Source organism: Notothenia rossii (genome assembly GCF_949606895.1).
Source record: "Notothenia rossii genome assembly, chromosome: 10".
NCBI lineage: Eukaryota > Metazoa > Chordata > Actinopteri > Perciformes > Nototheniidae > Notothenia > Notothenia rossii.
This window is the reverse complement of record NC_136908.1, coordinates 19,003,687-19,024,183: the sequence shown is the minus strand read 5'-3', so window position 1 is coordinate 19,024,183 and position 20,497 is coordinate 19,003,687. Positions and strand designations below refer to the sequence as shown.

The window sequence follows — 20,497 nt, the reverse complement described above, 5'->3', positions numbered from 1 at the left end:
AACGACGGTGAATGACAACATCTCGAACACAAACTAAAACAAGACATCATTCTGAATCTGATAAACACCTCTTTGCTGATCTTCTCCAGGGCTCGGTCCAGCAGCCTCTTCTGCTCCTCCAGGTCCGTCTTGCCCCTCCTCAGCGCCTCCCTCTCCATGTCTCTGTCCTCCACCCGCCGGGTTAGCTCGTCCCTCTCCTTGCCCAGGCGGGTGACTCCTCTCCTGGCCTCCTCCAGCTGAGTCTTCAGGGAGCGGTTCTCGTCCTCCAGAGCGTCCACCGCCTCCTCGGTCTCGGGGCTCCGGGGAGCGCTGGAGTGAAGCCTCGTCTGGCAAATGGGACGAAAAACAAAGGTGAACATGGAGCTAATGCATATGGACTCATTTGTGTTTGTAGCACTACCATACTGTAGGTCAATGGCATTTTGTGTGTGTGTATTTATGTGTCTTCTTGAGTCATATTAGCACAGCAAACTGATCCATATTTTTCCAGTATTTTATCATTTGCCATCGCGCTGTAGTGTTACACCAGTTTGACATTTAAAATAGGTATCATGGCAACAAATAAAGTAAATATTTTCATATTAAAAAACAGTTTTTCCTTTCATAACTGCAAACAAACTCCATACAAAAACGTACTCCATATCCTCAACATATGTAGGTTTGTTATGGTTTCGCCCCTACACAGATTTATGTATGACTATGCTGGTCACATGATCATTTCACATCTAAGGTAAAAAGATTATAGCGCTTAAAACAGCTATAATACCAGTTCCAACGCAGAAGGAGCACAAAGCGCATCTTGTGCAAATGTATCTCGAAGGGATTATTTTCAGGGCTTACATGTTCTTGAGTTTTTTCTTTGTATCTAATGTTCTTCTCGGTTGGAAATAGAGTCTGCGTGGGCGGCCATATCTTTTGTTCTTGAACAGTATTTCAGTTTACATAATTTTGCATGCATGTGTGTGTACAGCTGTGTCTGCTTTTATATGTTTTGAGCAGTACCATGCGGGCCAGCCTCTCTCTGAGGCGAGTGTTTGTTTCCTGGAGCTCGAGGTTGGTGCCGTAGTCCACCACGGTCTTTCCTGAAGACCCGACGGACGACTGCAGATGGAGCGGATTGAGAGAGAAAGATGGAGGATTGACATAATGTGCATACAACACCCAAACTTTCCATTCAAATTGTGATAATCACCGATATGAAAGCGCTACTCATACATAGAATCCATTTCAATGTAATCTGTTGCATCATGAAAGTCATTATTTTCTATAGACTGCCTTACCTCCTTTACCTTTTCCAGCTCGGCCTTGTCTTTCTGTGACTGCTCCTTCAGCTTTCTGAGTTCAGACAGGAGCTCGGCCTCTTTGTCTCCACTCGCCTTCTTCAGGGCTTCAAGTGCCTCTCTCTTCGCGTCTAACTCGCTCTTTTGCTTGTCCAGATCGGTGCGAGCACGCTTCAGATCATCATGGCAACGCCGGAGCTCCTTCGGATAAGCAATCAAAGATGAATAGTGTGTGTGAGTGTGTGAGTGTGTGTGTGTGTGTGTGTGTGTGTGTGTGTGTGTGTGTGTGTGTGTGTGTGTGTGTGTGTGTGTGTGTGTGTGTGTGTGTGTGTGTGTGTGTGTGTGTGTGTGTGTGTGTGTGTGTGTGTGTGTGTGTGTGTGTGTGTGTGTGTGTGTGTGTGTGTGTGTGTGTGTGTGTGTGTGTGTGTGTGTGTGTGTGTGTGAGAGAGTAAGAGGAATGTGCTGAGGGTGCATAACAATGTGTTTATAAAAGTATGTGGCAAGCAGTGGTGGAAAGTAACCAAGTATATTTACTCATGTATTGTAATTAAGACTTAACTGTTGTTGTACTTGTAATTCATTCTTTTTTTGATGTGTTTGTAATTTACTTTAGTATTTCTATTTACTGCTACTTCATACATATACTGCGCAACATTTCAGGCAAAAAGTGCACTTTGAAACTCCACTATATTTATTTAACACCCTTAGTTACCTTGTAAATATAGAAACACATGATTTGCTGACATGGTATAATGCAGTACTGTACTACTAATCTCCACAGTATTTCTAGTATCTGACTACAGTATTAAAATGCTCTCCTGCATATAGAAAAACAGGATCATATAATAGCCATTGTAATAAAATACTGTGGATATATCCATTCGGCATAATGAATACTTTGTCTTTTACATTTAGCTGATTATACTTCTGTACTGGTACTGGGCCATTGTGCAGATTGAGTATTTTTACTTTTTGTACTCTAAGTATGTTTTGATGCTAATCATTTTGTACTTTTACTTAAGTAACATTTTCATTCCATTAAATCAGGACTTTTACTTCCAGTGGAGTATTATAAGACCATAGTATTTGTACTTTTACTTAAGTAAAGGACCCGAGTACTTCTTCCAACCCCGGTGGGAAGTGATCATTTGTGTGTGCAGCAATGCTGAATGAAATTATAACAGCTTCAGCCACAAAAAAACACTAATCACGCTGTTAAACAGAAGAGATGAGCCTCTGTCTTTCCCCCATACAGTGAGAGTAATCTGCCCGGTGACGGACGTGTGAATTACCTCTGCTAAGTTATCGTCAGAGGCAGGCATTTGTTTCTTCAGCGAGTCCCGATGAGCTTTCAACTCCCCCTCAAATTCATCCTTCTCCAGTTGGGATTTCAGCAGCCTGCAGAAAGAAAGCAGATGTTGAAGAACACACAGAGATAACTGAAGCTCTATAAACTCTACACACACCGACACACACACTCTGCAAGGCCATAAGCACACATGTGCCCACACCAAAGATAGCAGTTACTAATGACTAACAAAGCACAAGGGGATAAAACTACCACACTATAAACATCACCACATCCACAATCTGACTTTTGTTTGACTTACATTGTCGTATTACTACTTATATTGATATGCATGTTAATAAGCATTTAAATCAGAAAATGTATAAAGATTGACAAACAATGATTGATACATTTAACTTCATTAAGACACAATCAATCAAGGGGATTTCTGCATGATGATTTGTTATGTGAGTATGTTGATTGATTTAGTTCATCGGGTTTATTATCACTGGATTACTGTTAATAGACGGTTAACTGATCTAATGATCAAAATCATCAAATACAAAATCCACTCGGATATGTGAGTTTCAGGGAACATATGTCAAGTTCAGATTTCCTTATTTGAAACTAGGCTAAAGTGTTCAAACCAAACACAGTGAGACTGACTGTCGCTCTCACATTCGACTGCTGATGGGCATCCCGCTCCTGCCCGAGGAAGAGTCAAGTGAAAGATTGCATGCATTAAAAGATAACTCAAGAGAAGACTGAACCAACAGAGAACAGTATATTCAGTATGTCCACATATATTATATACAACGTTTCATTAAGCACATTTTTTTGTAAAAGTGTAAAGCAACGTAAGGGTGTTTGATGCTTGACTAAAGAGCAGCTGGACATATAATCCTTGCAGTAGTCTTTCTGCAGCTGGTTGTATCTCTTTTTATGAATGAAAAGCAATGTTATGCCTCCATAATCCGCTTTGATATCTTAGAAATATAAGTTTCTATCTGCAGGCTTTAAATGCTTTGACTTATCCACACATCTCATGGTCTTTGCACATTACTTTATTCTTCTGCAGAGTTTTTGTTTTTTAATCCTTTGAAGTAAGATACATACAAATATATGTCATGTATATAACAAGCTCACAATCGATTCATGCAGTTTAGAAAAGCCTTTAAACACTAACTCTTCTCTGGTGGTTTGCAGATCCCGTGTCGAGGCGTCCAGCTGATTCTTCCACTGCTCTTCCTGATCTCTGCAGTTGTCCAGTTCTTGCTCCAGCGTAAACATGGAGGTGTTGACCCTCTCCCTTTCCTCTTCTATCTGCTCCTGGGACTGAAACATGGGGGCAGACAAACGCACAAACAATTATAATGTGACTCATATAAGACAAGGTAATGTATTCCTCAAAGAACAGACATCTTTGGGTTAATGCCTTATGTCTTCAACTTTTAAAAAGGGCCCTTTTATGCTAATCTTCAGGTTCATATTTCTATCTTGTACTTGTCCTGTGACATGTTTACATGCTTTAATGTTCAAAAAGCACCTTTTTTCACTCTCTGTCTGAAACCAGAGCCCAGTCTGCTCTGATTGGTTAGCTGGCCGGCTCTGTTGTGATTGGTCAACCGCTAAGAAATGTCACGCCCTTAGCCTTGACGTACAATGTGTTGTTGTGCTAGCCAATAGAAGTGTGAGGGTTACATAATGACGTCACTATGTCAAGGAAGTAAACAAAGAGGAAAAACTCACTCATGAGGGAACTTTGGGATTTTAGCCTTTGCAGACCAATTACATGCTCAAAAACCTATAAAACACACTACAGAGAAGGGAAAACCCCAAATACTTTAATAAAATATACCTCACAGTAAGAAATAACAACATCAAATATCGCAAAAGATGGAGCAGGCGTCAGAAACAGCGATCCAACTATTTTAATCCTCCTCTCTCCAAATAAATCGGCACACATCAAAAGCAGCTGCCAACCGGTCCGCTTATTTCAAGTTCTCAGGCGGAATGACACTTTTTTCCTGACACTGCTGATACTGTTTCCAAAATCTGCCTAATGATCTATTCCTGTACATACGTACATATGCTTCATATTTCCTCTACACCACATCACTGCAAAAATAGTCAACTGGCAGAAACTCCACAATAGAAACTCAACTGGAAAAGTTTCACATTGCAATCACAAGCAGAGAAATTCTCTTTTCTCCCTCTGCACACGGGCTGAGCCTGACCTTGTGATACCCTGACTCTGTATTTGAACATTGACAGTTTGCTGACACATGAAACGGAATGACAAGAGAAAGACGGGGTGTATAATGGGGTGGATGCAACATCAAAGCTCGATTTAATATCGGCTAAATAACGGATGCAGGATGCACAAACAGCCTGACAGGAGCAAGCTGACTGTTGTCCCACTACATCAGTACAAAGAGATCCTCTGCATGTTTTATCTATTAGAAGACGATGGTGTAACAAACAATAAATACTGAGAATTCTTCATTGTGATTGCTACACTGAAGGTTTTGCCGTTGCCATCAAAGAGGTTATAATCCTCCCTGGTTATTTGCTCGGTAATCTGCAGGCTCTTTCTTTGACAGTGAAGCAAAAATAATGATGAATACATGAGAGAAAGTGAAAATATCAATGTGCAAGTTTATGATGAATTCTGACAGAAAAATATCAAAAGCTCATAAATAAAACTGAGGTCAACTCCTATTTCCAACCAAAACCGAATGCTGAAAAAGACACAAAACTCAGCATACTGTCTTTCACTCTGTACATTTTTTTAAGTGCCTAGGATTGGTCGACTGTGTGCAGAATCTTTCCGTTCTTTCACAGTCAGTGTCTTTAAAACTTTCTGGAGGGTAAGAAAACTGCTGAAATGGACCTAAACAAACACATAAAACAGAGGGGCAGCTGAGCCGTTCTTTTTAAGAGCTATTTATGAGTGTCTTGCTTGTTCTTTGTTCACTTTATTGAACCACTCGTGCTGGTCCAGTGACATCAGAGTTACTAAACCAACACTTTGCTGGTTTGATTGAACCTCCCTTTTAGACTCATCCCTTATCAAAAGACCTGCACATACTTGAGAGATATTTCAGAATTTGAAAGCATTTATAAGGTTGCCGATAAGAGTTTAAGTGACAGACTTTATTTTACTTTTGATAAATAATATAATATGTTTGCTAATGAAATATTCAAAGTCTCTTGAGTCTTTTTTCACAGCTGCACAATTCGACTCTCTTTATCTGTCTTCAGCAATTTCAATCTTTCCACGAATAAGTTTAGCCTGACTCTCACTACAAAAGCACTGCTGTAGAAAAGACCCAAGAGGAAGTAATAAGAGGGATATGAAAAATAATATCCTAGTCATCTATTTCCTGTCTGATCCAAATCATTTTCTCTGGCATATTTATGAATGAAAATACAGGTGGAAAAAAAGGATGGGACAGGATCATCTTTTTAAGTTCCTAAAAAAATCATCTGTGGATGCCAGACATGTTCTTCTCTAGCTTCTCCCATCTCTCAACGGTGCTACATATAGTACAACATTGCAAATTTGAAATAGATTCATCTTTTTATGAAAAACAAACTTCACAGATTAACTTTCTTTAGAGTAACCTAGAAATATTATCTCCTCAACCTCTTTTGGTTGTGGCTGAAGCTGTTATAAACTATTCAGATCTGACTTAGAAACGGAATGACTGCCGCTCAGGGATTCAATACTGCTGCACTGCAGTTCAAACCCAATGACACGTTTTGGGCTACAACTTTGGGGTATTTGACTACATGAGCAAAATGCAAGTGCCCCCCACCTGTGTGACCTGCTCCATGGTGGTCCTCAGGTTGTCCATGTCCTGGCTGTACTGCTCCCTCAGAGCCTCCATCTCTGTGTCATGGCACTCCACCTCCTCCTTCAGCGCCCCCTTCAGGGCCGTCAGCTCCCGCTCCCGCTGGTGAAGAATCTCCTCCTGGCGCCTTCGTAACATGTTCGCCTCCGACAGGTCGGCCTGCAGACTCATCACATCCTGCAGTGAGAGACAGAGACAGTCAGACAGACAGTCAGACAGTCAGACAGTCAGACAGACAGACAGACAGACGAGAGGTCATGTTTTTCTGTGTCCAGCAGTGTCAGTACCGTCTGCAGAGAGTCTGAGTGAGGAGAGTTTTCTGAAACCCTCCTCAGATCCTCCTGAAGCTCGGCCAGCTGATCTTCCTGTAGCCGCACACGAGACTCCGCCCCCTCTCTGGCCATGCGCTCCTTGGCAAGTCTATATATACGCACACACACACAATCAGTATTGTAACACCAAACACATTAACAAGCCCATCAATCGTGTAATAGTGAAATTATCCTTTGACAAAGCAGCCACATGAGTGATAACTGAAAACTATTGTTGGCTGTTAAGTGCAAACACTCTACATGCAAACCCCCCCCCACATACACACAAACAAACAAATAAACAAACTAGCTATTGGAAAAGCAATCAGATCGTACACTTAGTTAAAGGAAATACCATGGTCCTGAACTGAAAATGTTACCCAGTCATTCAGAAGCAACATGTACTTTTAAAAGTACGTATTATGCAGAATATCTCTTCTCACAGTATTATATTATTATTATATATAGTATTATTCAGTTTTTATCCATAACAAATACATTTTTAAGAGTCTTTTAAACTTGTAGTTTTTCATGTTGAGCTAAAATGATTGTGTAGCTACGTAGTAGAGTACTACATCAAATAATTTGGCATATCATGTGCTATTTAGTGAGTATCTAGTAACTGTGAGTGATACATAATTGTAGTGAAGTCAAAAATACACTTTTCTAATGCCTAATACTTAAGTACAATACTTGATTAATGGCAACCCCCCCCCCCCCCCGCACAAACAAAAGAATCCTCACTCATTGTGGACTTGCTGCAGTTCATTCTTGCAGCGTTTGAGTTGCTCCTTGTTGTAGCTCCCATCAGATCCTCCCTCCTACACACACACACACACACACACACACACACACACACACACACACACACACACACACACACACACACACACACACACACACACACACACACACACACACACACACACACACACACACACACACACACACACACACACACACACACACACACACACACACACACACACACACACACACACACACACACACACACACACACACACACACACACACACACACACACACACACACACACACACACAAGTTGAGGACACAGAGGAGGACTGGAAACATTGCAACGTCGACCTTGCAAATACATGATTTGGGCTGTATTATGTGAAACTTTAAAAGAAGAAACCCTGTCTCGGATTCCTTGCCCTAGATTCTGACAGTCAGAACATGTTTGGGAGAAGAGGCCCTGCCAGTGTGCTTGCTCAGACATCGTCAAAACAAAAAAGACAGTCTCCTCCTCACATTAACAACTCTTTCTGACAGGCTGCAGGGGAGCAGAGCCGGAGCGGCGCCCACACCGCTCTGTAGCTCTCTCGCTGAAAAGGAGGTGTAAGAGGCGCATCCTGCCCATGAAACCTCTCTTATCCTCCTACACACTCATTACAGACGCACACACAGAAGCAGTGAGACAAAGCGGGGATCACACACAGCACATTCCTTAGTTATCAGCGATAGATTACGAAGATGAGTTTTGTACAGATCTTGTTTCATTTCTTTCCCTTCAGGACAGTTTGTAGATAATCCCGTTCTGGGACATTTCAGTCCCTCTCCGTTCTCGTAAAAAGATATAATTAACAAAAGATAACATCATTGGGAATATGAATATGTTCTTTGAGTGAATTGCATCAGCTGTATCCTTGTGTGTTTTAATCATCCACAATGAAAGACTCTCCTGCCCTGCAGTCTTAGCAGAATTACTTGATGTGATTACAAAGTAGATTCAATTAAAGTCTGATCTAAAACAGTAGATGATTTAATGTTGATATATTCACAGCTGAGGTTCCCAACACGGGGCCAGAGCCCACACAAGGGATCGCTAGATACATTTCGCCAGTCATCAGTGAAAAAACATGTTTGTGCTGTGAAAATGTTGGATTCTTGTTCAGACGTTTGTTTCTTTTTTGCTTTTCTCATGATTTACCAGTTAATTTCCCTAGGTTGGTTCAGGGAGTGTTTCTCAACATTATTTATTTATTGCATTTCAAATGTTTTGATAAACATTGTTCTAATTGTAACTTACCATTTCAATCTCAATTACAAAATACCTATGAGCCTCAGCCACCATTTCCATCAAGTAGAAACCAATAAGAATGGTGGTAAATTCATCCACATATTTTTAAGCTCAGTGATTGAATTTGTTCTGCAGAAATGCACCCTGGGATTTGTAGTTAACTTATCCCCCATTTTTATGTTCACAGACTTGTACTTTTATAGAAATAAAACATCCTTATTGGGAAAAATCACTCTTTGGTTGGACACGACCTTTGAACGACCTGACTAGGGATAGCAAGAAGACATAGCTTTGTTTTTAATGCTCTTTGTAACTCTTTAAAAAATACAAAAAAGGGGATTAACATTAACTCGGTGCAAATCTCCCACATACTAGGTAGCCTCTGATCATCAATTAACCAGGGGAACAAACAGGTTGTCAGTGTAACCCCATCTCTCTCCCACTAACACACATGGACTGGCAACGCTACATCAGACCAGACACACACCACCAGCACTTAGAAGGAGCCACAGACACTAGTGGTAGGGAGGGATGTGAAGCCTGCCTTATGCAGATTGCACCCTTAAATCAGACATTTCCGAGAGTTATCTGCCACTGGTTGTATCACAAATGCTTCAAAACAGGCTTTAGATTATTCCTTTATATATGTGTATGTTTTGTTTTTGTTTTTTTTGTTATATTAATTTTTTATTTATTTTTATCTATTTTCATTTATTTGTTCGGTCTTTGTATACATGTATGTATGTAGGTATGTGTATGTGTGTACATGTGTGTGGGTATGTGCACACACGTATATGTATATGTGGGTACACATATGAGTATATGGGTACAAGTATTACTCTTACTATTATTTTTTCCCTTATCTATACATTTTCTTTTAATATTATCTTCTACATTACTTTAGTTTTACCTATACATGTATCTATTTTATTTAGTAATAAAAATATTGACTGTATAAATGTAAAGTCATTGTGCCTGACTCAATAAAAAAAAATGATCACACACACACACACACACACACACACACACACACACACACACACACACACACACACACACACACACACACACACACACACACACACACACACACACACACACACACACACACACACACACACACACACACACACACACACACACACACACACACACACACACACACACACACACACACACACACACACACACACACACACACACACACACACACACACACACACACACACACACACACACACACACACACACACACACACACACCTTAGTGAGGACCGAGTCAAAAGGCCTACAAAGTGAGGACCGCCCTCTCTATAACAGTTATGAAGACTGAAACAGCAATTATTGACACCAGATGACAGACATATAAAATACATTCCCTCAAATCTCCCAAAACAGTGCTAGTTCAAAAGTTTGCAGTAAAAGTTTTTAGCCAACAAAGTGAGAACCAGGTACTCAGTTTGTCCTAAAATCGAGTCACAGTATTTCACTGGTACAATTGATTCAATTTGATTGAATCTGGTTTAATTGAAGATAGATTTGTAATTATTTTATATTTTTCACCTAAAATATCTGGACAGGACAGCGGTAATAACAGTGTAAAATAAAATCATGCAATTATTTATTTATCTATTTAATAAAGAATATAAAACATTGTTTGCAGAGTTATGCTGTCTTCTTCAGGGTTAATCTGTAAAACTATATATAATTGTATGTATTAAAGCTTCACTTCAAGCCTAACCATAAACTAAATGAAATGAAATAAACAATGATTAACAGTTTTACTCCTTAAAATCTCTTTAATATACAGCCTCTTGTGGCTAATTGCTCTATTGTATCATCACTACACTGTAGCTGTGCTTTGAAGTTTCAAATTCAAAACTTTCTTTTTAAGAAACTGTCTGTTGCAGAATTTTAAAAACAAAAACATTTACAACCATATCCTTGGACTAGAAACTCATTTGAATATACATAGTACAACGTAAAGTAGCATAGCAATACAGAACAACAGTACTAGGATTACGAATAATGAACTTAAAGAGCAACTTGCAGGGTTTTTTTTTTCTACATTTATGCTTAAACTTGCTTGAAAATTACAATTAAAAAAGTGAATGCAGGATTTGATATGTTTTACGAGACATAAGGGCAGGAATTCAGAAGGAAAGGAGCAATTTTGAGCTCTGCTCTTAAAAACTGCTTTTTTTTAAGGTCATACGTCAAACGCGTCATATTACATCACACAGGGGACACATCTCCGCTCTCTGACCGCGGGTATAGTAGAGTTGCGTTGAGTAGAGCGGTTGTGTTTTAAGGAGCTGGTATTTTTCGGTAGTTTTACATTGTATTTCACCATTTGTAATCATGGTGCAGTATTGTATACCAGCCTGTCAGGAGATCAAGTCCACTATTTCCCTAACGGGAAAAGAAAGCTAGCTAGCTTTCGGTCCTGGGTTCGTTTTGTGCAGACAAAGAGACGGGACTTCAATGCTGCGTCCGTGACGAAAAACGCGGTCATTTGTGGCGCTCATTTTCGACCAGAGGATTATGAGTCAAGTGATGTGAGGGAGTGCAGTATGGGATATCAAGGCCAGGATCATGTGAGGCTGATAGCTAGTGCGGTTCCGTCAATAAACACAGCTTGTTTATCAGCTCCGGCTGCTGCTGCTGCTGCTGCTGCTGCAAGATAGCTGCCCTTCCCTGCTCTCTCTCTCCCCTCCGGTACAGTTCCGAAGGTAGTGTGGAGTTGCATTAGGTAACGTTTATCAGGAAACCGTATTACATCTCTCTCCCCCCCTTCGCTGCTCTCCCCCCCCTCCTTCCCTGCTCTCTCTCTCCCCTCCGGTAGAGCACCGTAACATAGTGTGGATTTGCATTAGGTAACGCGAGATACGGCTGATACTTGCACATTAGTTTCTGTTATGGATCAGTATCAACAGTCCTGCCAGTAACGTTACTATATTATCAATGCTACGTTAGTTATAGCCTGATATATGATAGCTAACTTCACAATGTTGTGATGTGACTGATGTTAGCTAACATTAACTGTAGCTAACGCCGGTCACTCACCAAGATAGCTGCCCAGTTCTCCACTGGTTCTCCTCACACCACAGCTCAATTTCTCTCCGATGGCCGTTATTTCTTCTAATCCTTGGCTGCTCCTGGTCTCTTGGATGCCTAGCAGGCTCATAATTATAAGGTTGTGGTCCGTCATATGCATTCGAATATACATGTTCAACTTCTTCTGTGTCTTCTGTGTCAAAACTAGCATTGGGATCCATGTTTATTAATACGTTACACCGGGCGCTCTCCCCCTTGTTTCCCCTTTGTTACGTCATACGCGGGAGGTCACGTGCCGAGGCTTTTTTATGCGGAAGTGAAAATGTCTTACTAAAACGATAACAGATGTCACTGTAGTGTATATTTATGTATATTTTTTTTTTATGTATTCATCATTTTCCTACACATTTATTCACAGGTGTCTTTAACCTGGAAGTTGCTCTTTAATAAGCTTCTCTAACGGAATGCAAGCTTTCTCTTAATTTTTACAATTTCATTATGGACAAAATATTTAACGTTTTTCCAGGTCCGTGTGCGAAGGACTGGAGACTCTTTTCCAATGCACAGCAGGCAGTCCGTTTTGGCTGGCACCCTCTTCAGGGCAGTATACTTGCCCATGCTTCTCTGGACTGCTCTCCTCTCCTGGTCACTCCATGGTCTCTTCATGATCTTTGGAGCATCTATAAATCAGAAGGAGTTCATTAGAGCAGAAAAACATGCATTATATACTATGGAGGGGACTTCAGACAGGATTACTCAAAAAGTATACAGTAAAAGTACTTCATTTTATTTCTGGTAGCAGTCAAACTAGTACTGAGTTCAACAGTGTCAGTTTTATTAAGAAATGCACCTTGTTTTCCCTTGTCTATAATATTATCATCGTTCCTTCAACCGGATATTGTAGTGCTTCAATTTAAATTAATTTTAGCATCAGAGTGCCTTTAAAAAAAATCACTTCCGAGAGTTTCGCCCCGCCCCTTGCTCCAATGACCATTAATTAAAATAAAAAGCAAAAAAAGCCTCTTTTAATAAAGAAAAACAAATGTTCCGTAGATACACAGACTCATGATCAAATGTGTGATCAAACTTTCTCCCTTACTTGTGTGTGTAGCACCTTCTAATTCACTGTTGTTACCACATTCATTATTACGTGTCCCCTGGATATTACTTCTGATATTAATTATACTGCTTGAATTGTGACGTGACACTTGAAACAGCTGCTGATGTTTGTACAGAAAACTGGGTAAAGTGTTTGTATTATAGGCTGTATATCACTCATCATTTAATATTATGTCACTATATTAAGTAGCCTATACCGTTAAAAAGTACATATTTTTTTATTTTAGAAAAACTGCAGTTCAAACAACAACATACATAACGGCTATATTATATAATACATTAAGTGTTGAGGACAGCTCTGTTTGCTGGGGTTCAGTTGGTGTGTAGGGCTTGAGATACATGTGTGTGTCCAGAGAGAGAGGTGAGGGAAATTCTAAATATATTCAGTCTCTGATAGTGTTGCTGTGATTAATGCATATATTGTTTATTTCAGAAACCCAATACCGTTTTTTAATTTAATGTCTGAGGCTATTCTATGTTAAAAAACAAAATAATGGACAGCTGATGCCTCTAGGCCTCCTGTCGTATTTAATTGACTTTGCTTTAATTAAAATGACCACAACGAGCAGCTTACCCAGCTAGACCGGTCGTACCCTCCCATATCACATTTTCATCACCAGTACGTCCCTTTAGCAAAGCTTCATGTTGTTTATATCCTAATGTTGTTTTAAAACCTTTAGAATAATCTGTATTTAGCCTATTTTCCTTCACGGTCAACTGTACAGAAATAGGCCTTTTGTTCCTAAACTATTTAAAAAATAAAAATAAATAATTACCTTTGAATTTTCATGTGCTGTCTCATAATTTGGTGGTGAATCCTTCAAATGTCCAGCCAGAATGATGAACAGTCAGAGTCTTCAGCTCATGCCACGGTTAAGCGCAAAGGTGGGGGCGGAGCAGGCAAGGTGCAGGGGGGATTGACCCATCAACGGGAGGGGTCAATCTCCCGTCAAGCTGCATAATTTTCAAACTGTACTCTACTGTTAAGAAATTCAAATTCAGCTTTCTACATGCTTTGACTGCCATTTTATGCATCAAAATGCACTTCGGAAAATGCCCATCCATTAACATGGGCGACCTTTCTCCAACTTTGCACTTTTTGCAGCAGCAGCAGGCCGGTGCAGGGAGGAGGGGCTATGGGGGGCACAGGGACACAGCACAATATTGTTCACTTATCAAGTCTGATAAACAGGCCTGATATACAGCCTAGAATATTTGTAATTATAGAAACACACTATTGCAAGTAAGAGTCTGGCATTAAGTATAATAAATAATGACTAAGTATAAGTATTTCCCATAAACATTTAGGCTTAAATATAGGTTCCATTGGACATTTCAGCATGGCTGTGAATTCGCTGAAGGAGAAGGCAATAATGAATTTTACGCCATAATTTCAGATTGAAGTTCAAATGAGGGCCTGGCTAAATATGTTTAATATAGTAATAGAGGCAATAATATGATATAATAGTAAAGTTTGGGGTCCACTAACCAACCCCCCAACATGGGAGAGACATCCACTGGTATCCCTAAATGCAGAACTGTGCAAAAACTGTATGGAAATGTTCACAAATTGCCATTCTGGCTAAAACTTTTACCTTGAAAATCTAAAAAGTCGTCTTTTCACCTCAGAAATACGCACCCATCCACTTAACATTGCCTGCAATAAATATTTTTTAAAATCATATCAATTCAACAAAAAGAACTAGCTGCATAATTTTCACACTGCATAATCTACTTGTACTCTACTGTTGAGAAATTCAAATTCATGGCGCTGACAGCACCGTAAGTTGCTAACTTTACAATGTTGTGATGTGACGTTAGCTAACATTCTGTAGCTAACGCCGGTCACTCACCAAGATAGCTGCCCAGTTCTCCACTGGTTCTCCTCACACCACAGCTCAATTTCTCTCCGATGGCCGTTATTTCTTGTAATCCTTGGCTGCTCCTGGTCTCTTGGACGCATAGCAGGCTCATAATTATAATCATATGCATTTGAATATATATTTTTAACAAAACTAGCATTGGCATTGTGATCGAGGTTTATTCATACGTTAGACCGGCCGCTCTCCCCCATGTTACGTCACACGCGGGAGGTCACGTGGGGAGGCTTTTTTTATGCGGAAGTAAAAATGTCTTACAAAAACGATGCCAGATGTCACCGTAGTGTATATTTATGTATATTTTTTTGAAAATCTAGTGTATTCATCATTTTCCTACACATTTATTCAATGGTGTGTCTAACCTGCAAGTTGCTCTTTAAGTTCCTGCAGAAGTGTTTTCCAGGTCAAGGGGGCAGAGTATGGCTTTTTTCCCAAGCACCGTGCGTACTGAGGGGACGGACAGAGTGATGTAATTTTGAGATCTTAGTTTATAGCTGTACTGTTTGTGTGATATGTAAGTGGATATGTAGAGGGGCAGCAGTCCAAGCATAGCGGTATAGATGAGTTTGTACCAGTGCAGAGATCTGTGCATTGATAATGATGTCCAGTTGACTAAAGAGTACAGCGTGCAATGGTGTGTGAGGGGTCTAGAGTTAGTTATGAATCTCAGAGCCCCACAGCGTCCAGCAGATGAAGGGAGTGAGCTGAGGCGTTCATATACACAACATCCCCGTAGTCCAATAGCGGCAAAAATGTGGCAGCTACAAGCCGTTTCCTTGCACTTGTGGAGAAGCAAGGCTTATTTCAAAAATAATAATCCCAGTTTTAATTTCAATTTCCTTAAGAGATTGTCAATATGTGGTTTGAAGCAGAGATTTTCATCTATAGTGATGCCTAAGTATCTGTAGGTGTCAACAGCTTCAATGGGGTTATGCTGTGCAGACATGATGCAGGGAAGAACAATTGGTAATTTTTTCTTATTGGAAAACAACATGACTTGTGTCTTATCTGAATTTAACACCAACCTAAGGTGGAACAGATGTGACTGAAAAGTGTCAAAAGCAGACTGCAGACGTTCAAATGCAAGGGCAACAGTGCTAGCAAAATACAAAAAAGTATCATCTGCATATAGATGTACAGAGGCATCAATACTTTGACCCACATCATTTATATAAATAGTAAAAAGGGTCGGTCCCATGAGGAACACCTCTGGGCACATTAAGAAAGCTTGAGGATAGACCGCTGAATTTTACACATTGCTTGCCATTTGAAAGATAGTTTGCAAACCAACCAACAGCTTGGTCGGACAGGCCTATATGAGATAGCTTCTGGCATAGAATGCCATGGTCCACTCCACAGTGTCAAATGCCTTGGATAAGTCTATAAAAAGGGCAGCACAGTAGCTCTTTGCGTCCAAGCCTTCAACAATGTCATTCACTCCTTTCAAAGCAGCCGTTACTGTACTGTGCTGTACTGCTTCCTAAAGCAGGCCTGACTGGTGAGGAGATAGAATGTTGTTCAAGCTTAAATATTCTTTGATTTGATCATTCACCAGCCTTTCAAGTACTTTAGCTAAAATAGAGAGCTTGGAAATTGGTCTGTAATTATTCATCACCATGGGATCACCACCTTTCAAAAAGGGGAGAACATTTGCAGTTTTCCAAACATCTGGAATGACATTGCTAGTTATAGAAAGATTAAAAACATGACACAGTGGTTTGGCTATAATATCTGCAGCTAGCCATAAGAAATAAGGGGGGAGATGGTCTGGGCCTGCAGATTATTTGGGTTCTAGGCCCTTTAGAGCCTTACAAACCTCCCCAACATTGAAGGGGTTGAAGGAGAAAGTGTGGCTACTGGAGGCATGACTGGTGGTGATGGAGGGAGATGATTTACCAAAAGGTAATGTGTCAAACAAGGAACTGGAGGCAATAAAATGTTTATTAAAACAATTATGCATCTCTGTCTTATTTGACACAGGAGTGGAGTCAACAACAATGTTAGGAGGCAGCTCTAAGGAGCGAGAGCTGGCAGAGAGGGATTTTATGGTATGCCAAAATCTCCTAGGATCGTTTAAACTGTCTGTGGTCTGGGATAAGTAAAAATCGCTTTTGGCTTTTTTAATGGAAGCAATACAGCGATTACGCAGTTGACGAAAAAGAAGCCAGTCAGCCTCAGAGCCTGTCTTCCTCCCAACAGCCCAAAGGAGATTCCTCTTGCGTAAGAGGGCTGCCAGATCATAAGTGAACCAGGGGGTATCACGGCCCTTCACCCTGAACCGGCAAAACGGAGCATGTTTATCTAAAAAATAACAAAAACTGACATAGAAATACTTCCAAGCATGGTCAACCACACCAATCAATATAATACGATCCCATTTAAAATGAAGCCATCAAAAAGACCGGAAATGTCTCCAACAGACACCACAATATTCTGCTGCTCAGAAACTCTGAAATGGCCTGATTTACAGAAGAAATCACATTCATCAGTGAGATTAATATTATAATTAAAGTAAAAGCATTAAAAATACTTAAGTTATAAATTAAACAATTAAAGTTTAAACACAAGTATACGTTTAAAGTATATAAAAAATAAGTTGTTCTAGTAGATGGGAGGCAATGATTACAAAAGCACACATTCTGTGTGTAGGAATTAGGAAAATACAGAAATATGCACACATGTACTCTATTGTCAAAATAAAGATGATATTTTAGATTAGTTTCTCATATTTGTGTCACTGAAAAATGACCATGCATCACATAAAGTGTCTTGGTGATTGCAAGTCATTTCTCTACAGAGTCCTTTCCTCTCAAGAAATGAAGAGATCACTGCAAAATGTACAGTGCATTTTACACAACTGAATACTAAGCTTTAACTTAGGTGGAGTTTATATATATATATATATATATATATATATTACTGTATATCATAGAGTTAAGCTGAATAAGCTTCATACTGCTGTGTCCTGTCTCTTTCTTGTTGCAGAGGTCACAGCTTGGTCAGAGTGGGGGAGGGGAGGGCTATCAGGTGCACCTGCAGAAGCATGCTTTGCAAATGGAAGCTTTGAAGATGCACAGTGAAAAGAGCCACAGCAATATTGCCATTTCTCCCGTTGTTAAAGAGCAACTTCCAGGTTAAAGACACCTGTGAATAAATGTGTAGGAAAATGATGTATACACTAGATTTTCAAAAAAATATACATAAATATACACTACAGTGACATCTGGCGTCGTTTTTGTAAGACATTTTTACTTCCGCATCAAAAAAGCCTCCGCACGTGACGTAACATGGGGGAGAGCGGCAGGCCTAAGTATGAATAAACATGGCTCACAATGCTACTTTCGAAACAGAAGACACAGATGAAGTTGAGCATGTATATTCGAATGCATATGACGGACCACAACCTTATAATTATGAGCCTGCTAGGCGTCCAAGAGACCAGGAGCAGCCAACCAGCCTCCTCAGGAGGGTGTTTCAGTTGAAGCAAAGTGAGGACCGGGCAAAATGACGTCACTTCCCAAAAAAGACCTCAGTTTGTTGGTTAAAAACTCCCCCCGGTCCTCAGTAAGATAGAAGAACACACCCACCCACCCACCCACCCACACACACACACACACACACACACACACACACACACACACACACACACACACACACACACACACACACACACACACACACACACACACACACACACACACACACACACACACACACACACACACACACACACACACACACACACACACACACACACACACACACACACACACACACACACACACACACACACACACACACACACACACACACACACACACACACACACACACACACACACACACACACACAACTGATCTTATGCTTTGGCTTTAAACAGACAAAAGCGATGTTTTGGTTTAGAGGCAGAGCTGCAGAAAAAATAGCCCCAGGCATCGAAAAAACAACACTGTAAACCCCTTCATCCTACATTTTGATGCTGGCTGTGGATGTCTCAGTAGCTGTTGTTGCCTCTAAAGAGCGTGAGATGACTGCTGGATTTGAAATCTGGCGCTTAAAAAGTGGACAGTCATGGAAAACATGGAGGTTTTGGTACAACAAGACCTCGCCTAGGAGGATCAGTCCCATCCTGCAAGCCAACCCCCAGCTGGTGCATGGTTCCAGTCCAACTCAATTATTGATGGCTCTCAATGACTGAACGCTCCACACACACTGAGCCCTCAACAGCTTTCCTCTGCAGGTGCATCGTTGCCAAGAGACAAGACGTGGCAAACAATTCCCAGGCAGCGGCGGTCACAAACACACGGAGAAGCACATAACAAGGGGTCATGCATAATCAAGTGCATGTAATATAAGAAGCTAAGGACTCACATGAATAACTATTGTATGTAGATTTATGCAAAGTGGTGCAAAATTAAAGCAAGTAGTGTGCTTGTGCTCATAAAAACACATGGTGCAATCTATCTAATAAGGTGTCACAGGAGCTCAGAGGTGCATAGATTTGAGAGAGGGCTACTCAGAACGCTCCTTAATTTTGAATTAGTTTGGTCTGACAAAAGAGGATCCTTGGAGACAGAGTAGAGGAAACAGGAACTTCATATCCTTAGTAAAGAGGCAAAGCTGCTAACCATCTGTTAGCTTCATTACAAGATGCCCCTCAGACACCACCATCCAGGACCCACACCACAAAAGCTCCTTGGATTATGTGCTTTGGTAAATGTGTGCAATTCATTTTTGTTTTAAATAAAATATGTTTACATTTGTTTTTAAAGCTTTTATGTGATTGCTGGTAAGTGGGGAGATTCGAACTAAGATAGCTGCAAAAGAAAAATCAGTGAGGACGGTTTAAAAGCAAGTACTGCTACTAGTAGTTTGAGATAAATTACAGCTTATCTTCTCAGTTTCTGGGGCAGATTTAGCAACCTTTAGACAGAGTCAGGGTAAGGGGTTTACCTGTTTACAATATTTATGCTAAGCTAAGATAACAAGCTGCTGGTTTTAGCAGAATATTAACCTTACAGACGTGAGAGTAGTAAGGACTCTCTGAAAGAAAAACAGTAATGTTGAACTACTACTGTATAAGCACAAGCTATAATCCAAATGCAAACAAGAGTCACACCACAAGCAACATTTAAAAAAACAAAGCTGGAACTTAAACATTTTAAAACAGTAACTAAGGCTAAATGTTGGACTCTAATCAACACTTACGACTTTATTTTTCTAAAATCAAGTTGTTACTGTATCTATATTATATAATCCATTAGTAAAACACTAGACATATGTATAGATATGCATGTACAAATAGCTCATATTCCATGCATTGTGGTCTAAAAAGAGAAGGGTTTTAATGTTTTGTTGTACCTTAAAACTTCCCGTTGTGTCATAGACGAGGTTGACCTTTCTTTTCAGGGATCCCTCACTCTCACTCGTGCTGATGAGGAAATAGCGGACAGTCAATAAGATTGAAATACAGATAATATTCATATAAAGCAACACTTATAGAGAGTATATCATAATTGTAGTCTATTTACCCCTCTTTAAGGATGTTGTAAATCGCCTGCTTCACTTGAGCTTCCTCCCCATTGGTGACCTCTTTGATTTGACTCCTCTGCGATATCTCCTTTAAATACAGAGTTCGCTGCGTAAGAAAACAATGCAACT

At 40.2% G+C, this 20,497-nt stretch overlaps 1 protein-coding gene across 3 annotated transcripts in view; it reads right to left on the bottom strand.

The window, feature by feature from the left end:
* cgnb (cingulin b) overlaps positions 1-20,497 on the bottom strand; it is a 29,480-nt gene that overhangs the window by 4,100 nt on the left and 4,883 nt on the right. For 2 of the 3 annotated variants that reach the window (XM_079655537.1, XM_079655538.1), the window contains exons 3-12: positions 20,368-20,456; positions 20,198-20,267; positions 7,481-7,557; positions 6,713-6,845; positions 6,390-6,602; positions 3,755-3,903; positions 2,573-2,678; positions 1,281-1,481; positions 1,003-1,101; positions 69-326 (exon numbers count right to left, since the gene is read on the bottom strand). In XM_079655537.1, the coding sequence (XP_079511663.1) occupies positions 69-326; positions 1,003-1,101; positions 1,281-1,481; positions 2,573-2,678; positions 3,755-3,903; positions 6,390-6,602; positions 6,713-6,845; positions 7,481-7,557; positions 20,198-20,267; positions 20,368-20,456 (1,395 nt within the window). The remainder of the gene's footprint in view (positions 1-68; positions 327-1,002; positions 1,102-1,280; positions 1,482-2,572; positions 2,679-3,754; positions 3,904-6,389; positions 6,603-6,712; positions 6,846-7,480; positions 7,558-20,197; positions 20,268-20,367; positions 20,457-20,497) is intronic. The other variant, XM_079655539.1, reaches the window with a different exon arrangement.